At 42.5% G+C, this 2,567-nt stretch overlaps 1 protein-coding gene across 4 annotated transcripts in view; it reads left to right on the top strand.

Moving 5' to 3' along the window:
* The window catches only part of nfyba (nuclear transcription factor Y, beta a), a 6,886-nt gene that overhangs the window by 3,250 nt on the left and 1,069 nt on the right, over nucleotides 1-2,567 (top strand). For all 4 annotated transcript variants that reach the window (XM_017426277.3, XM_017426275.3, XM_017426276.3 and 1 more), the window contains exons 3-6: nucleotides 716-846; nucleotides 949-1,146; nucleotides 1,659-1,737; nucleotides 1,833-1,912. In XM_017426277.3, coding sequence (XP_017281766.1) covers nucleotides 716-846; nucleotides 949-1,146; nucleotides 1,659-1,737; nucleotides 1,833-1,912 — 488 coding nt within the window. The remainder of the gene's footprint in view (nucleotides 1-715; nucleotides 847-948; nucleotides 1,147-1,658; nucleotides 1,738-1,832; nucleotides 1,913-2,567) is intronic.

Here is a 2,567-nt window from a genome sequence, read left to right as displayed (position 1 = left end):
ATAAAAAGGTGAAATCTCTGCTAAAATCTTGTGTTTTGAATCAACATTCATAGAAACTAATTCATGTAATTTCAGTGAGTCATCATGGTTGTGCCCTGAGTCCAAATACATGTCATATACACATTCAAGCCACTTGTTTTAAATAAATGCTTCTATTTTAATTCAGTTTTGGTCTTCATTGTAACTGATGTGCAGGGGGATGATGACTGGTTGACCTCAGGATTGCACATGGTCACAGTCAAGGTTGGGTCTTTTGTTTTTTTTATTAAAATGCTGCAATGTGGCCTGTTTGAAATCGCTTGTTATTGGAAAAACAGCCCATCTGGCCCAGCGGCATCATTAAAACATGAGTCCACGGGACGCACAGTCGATTTTAGACATCTAAGTACACCAGCGAAAGCAGAAACCAAGTATTATCGAATTTAGAGTTTAGATTTGGAGTTTTACTGCAAATTCTGCCTTTTAGAGGAAAAATAAGCTGACGACAAAACAACAGATCCAAGCAGTGTTCCAACATATTTCCTGGAATCGTTAAGAAATCTGCAGCGGATTTGAAGTTCGTCTGAGAGGCAGGTTTATTTCCTCTCGTACGCAACAAACGCGAGGAAGTTTTATGACAGAGGAAGATTGTTCCCTTTGTTGCAAATTTGGATCTTTTTATTAAATCAGCAAATGTTCCGTTACGTCATAAAACACCACAGTGTGTGTTTTGTAGACGACGGGGAGGAGAGTTTAAATGACCACGAAGACGGCGGCGCCAAGGAGAACTACCGGGAGCAGGACATCTACCTCCCCATCGCCAACGTGGCTCGCATCATGAAGAACGCTGTTCCGCAGACGGGGAAGGTTTGTGTGGGACGCCTACGACAGATGAATCCGTTGAAAAAGCATTACGATCGACCGACTTTTAAATATATATATATAAAATCTTCTTTTCCCCCTCTTCAGATTGCAAAAGACGCCAAAGAGTGCGTGCAGGAGTGCGTGAGCGAGTTCATCAGTTTCATCACGTCCGAGGCCAGCGAGCGCTGCCACCAGGAGAAGCGGAAGACCATCAACGGCGAGGACATCTTGTTCGCCATGTCCACGCTGGGCTTCGACATGTATGTGGACCCGCTCAAGCTCTACCTGCAGAAGTTCAGAGAGGTGAGGCCGCGCGGCGTCTCCTCTTCCTCTCATCGTTCCGAATTGAAGCCAAAATATGGAGTTGTGATACAATAATAATAACAACAAGAAATTAGATTTGCAGTGCCTTGCGAAAGTATTCGGCCCCCTTTCAAGCCTTTGCCACTTTTCAGGCTTCAAACATTTTGTGAAGAATCAACAACAAGTGGGACACAATCGTGAGGTGGAACGAAATTTAATGGATGTTTTAAACTTTTTTTAACAAATAAAAAACTGTATAGTGGGGCGTGCAATATTATTCGGCCCCCTTGCGTTAATACTTTGTAGCGATTACAGCTGCAAGTCGCTTGGGGTGCGTCTCCATCAGTTTTGCACATTGAGAGATTAAAAGCACCACCTGGTGGCCAGGCATGGGAACTGCAGCAGGCTCAATCAGCTGTTTTTCTTTTTTGAACTCTTTTTATATGATTGGCTACTGGTTAGGTTTATTTGTGTCTTCTTGCTCTCTGTCTTATTTCTGTACTCCCCCTCAGGCGATGAAAGGAGAGAAGGGGATGCCGGGGGTGTCAGTGGGGGAAAGTCTGAGTGAGGACCTGACAGACGACAGCTTCTGTAAGTGATGCCGATGTTATTTGAGGCTTTTAGAGATTGGGATCCAGTTTTCTTTTATGCCTTTTTTTTTCATGATTTTTGTTCTTTCTTACCAGCAAATCCACTTCAAGCGGGGATAATTACAGCAGATGGTCAGCAGCAGAACGTCATGGTGTATACCACCTCATATCAACAGGTAACACTTTGTTTGAAAGGAAATAAACGTTGTGTCCAAAAGGTCCAGCTGTATTTGCCAAACTACATCTCGATAACTCCTCCACCGCTCTCATGCTTCCTTTTCTACCCCGATAATGACGATGAAGGAGGCCTTTGTCCTCTTGCCAGGAACCGAGCGGTCAGATTTGTCAAGAACCTCACTTTTTAGAACTAGTTTAATTCTGATGAGATGGCAGCGAGTACGAACGAAATGAAAGAAGAACAAAAACACATCTAAGAAGCTCTCCAAACACAACATGCCAGCACTCTGAGACAGAGGCCGGTCCACCCAAGGATAAAACACCCAAACACAAACTTTTCAGTCCCTCCAGGATTTCGGGGGCATTTTTTGTGATTGTTGCGGCTAAAATGCCTGATTTCACGGGGCATTTTCCTAAAAGTTGCGATTTTTTTTAATTTTTTTTTACTAAAATTAATAAAAAAAACATAACTTTTAATATCTAAACCAAAAATCCTTCCTAGTTTTGTAAGATAATTCCCAACAAACATTGACATTCTCAAAAGGTGCTTTATTTGAGAACTTTGATAGCTTCTAAACTGACATTCATGAGCATTTCTGGATTGTCCCTGGTCTGCAGCTCTCCTCACATGTTTTGCAGACACAAAGTGTTTGT

The sequence above is a fragment of the Kryptolebias marmoratus genome, linkage group LG1 (assembly GCF_001649575.2).
Source record: "Kryptolebias marmoratus isolate JLee-2015 linkage group LG1, ASM164957v2, whole genome shotgun sequence".
Taxonomy (NCBI): domain Eukaryota; kingdom Metazoa; phylum Chordata; class Actinopteri; order Cyprinodontiformes; family Rivulidae; genus Kryptolebias; species Kryptolebias marmoratus.
This window is presented reverse-complemented; position numbering and strand designations above follow the sequence as displayed.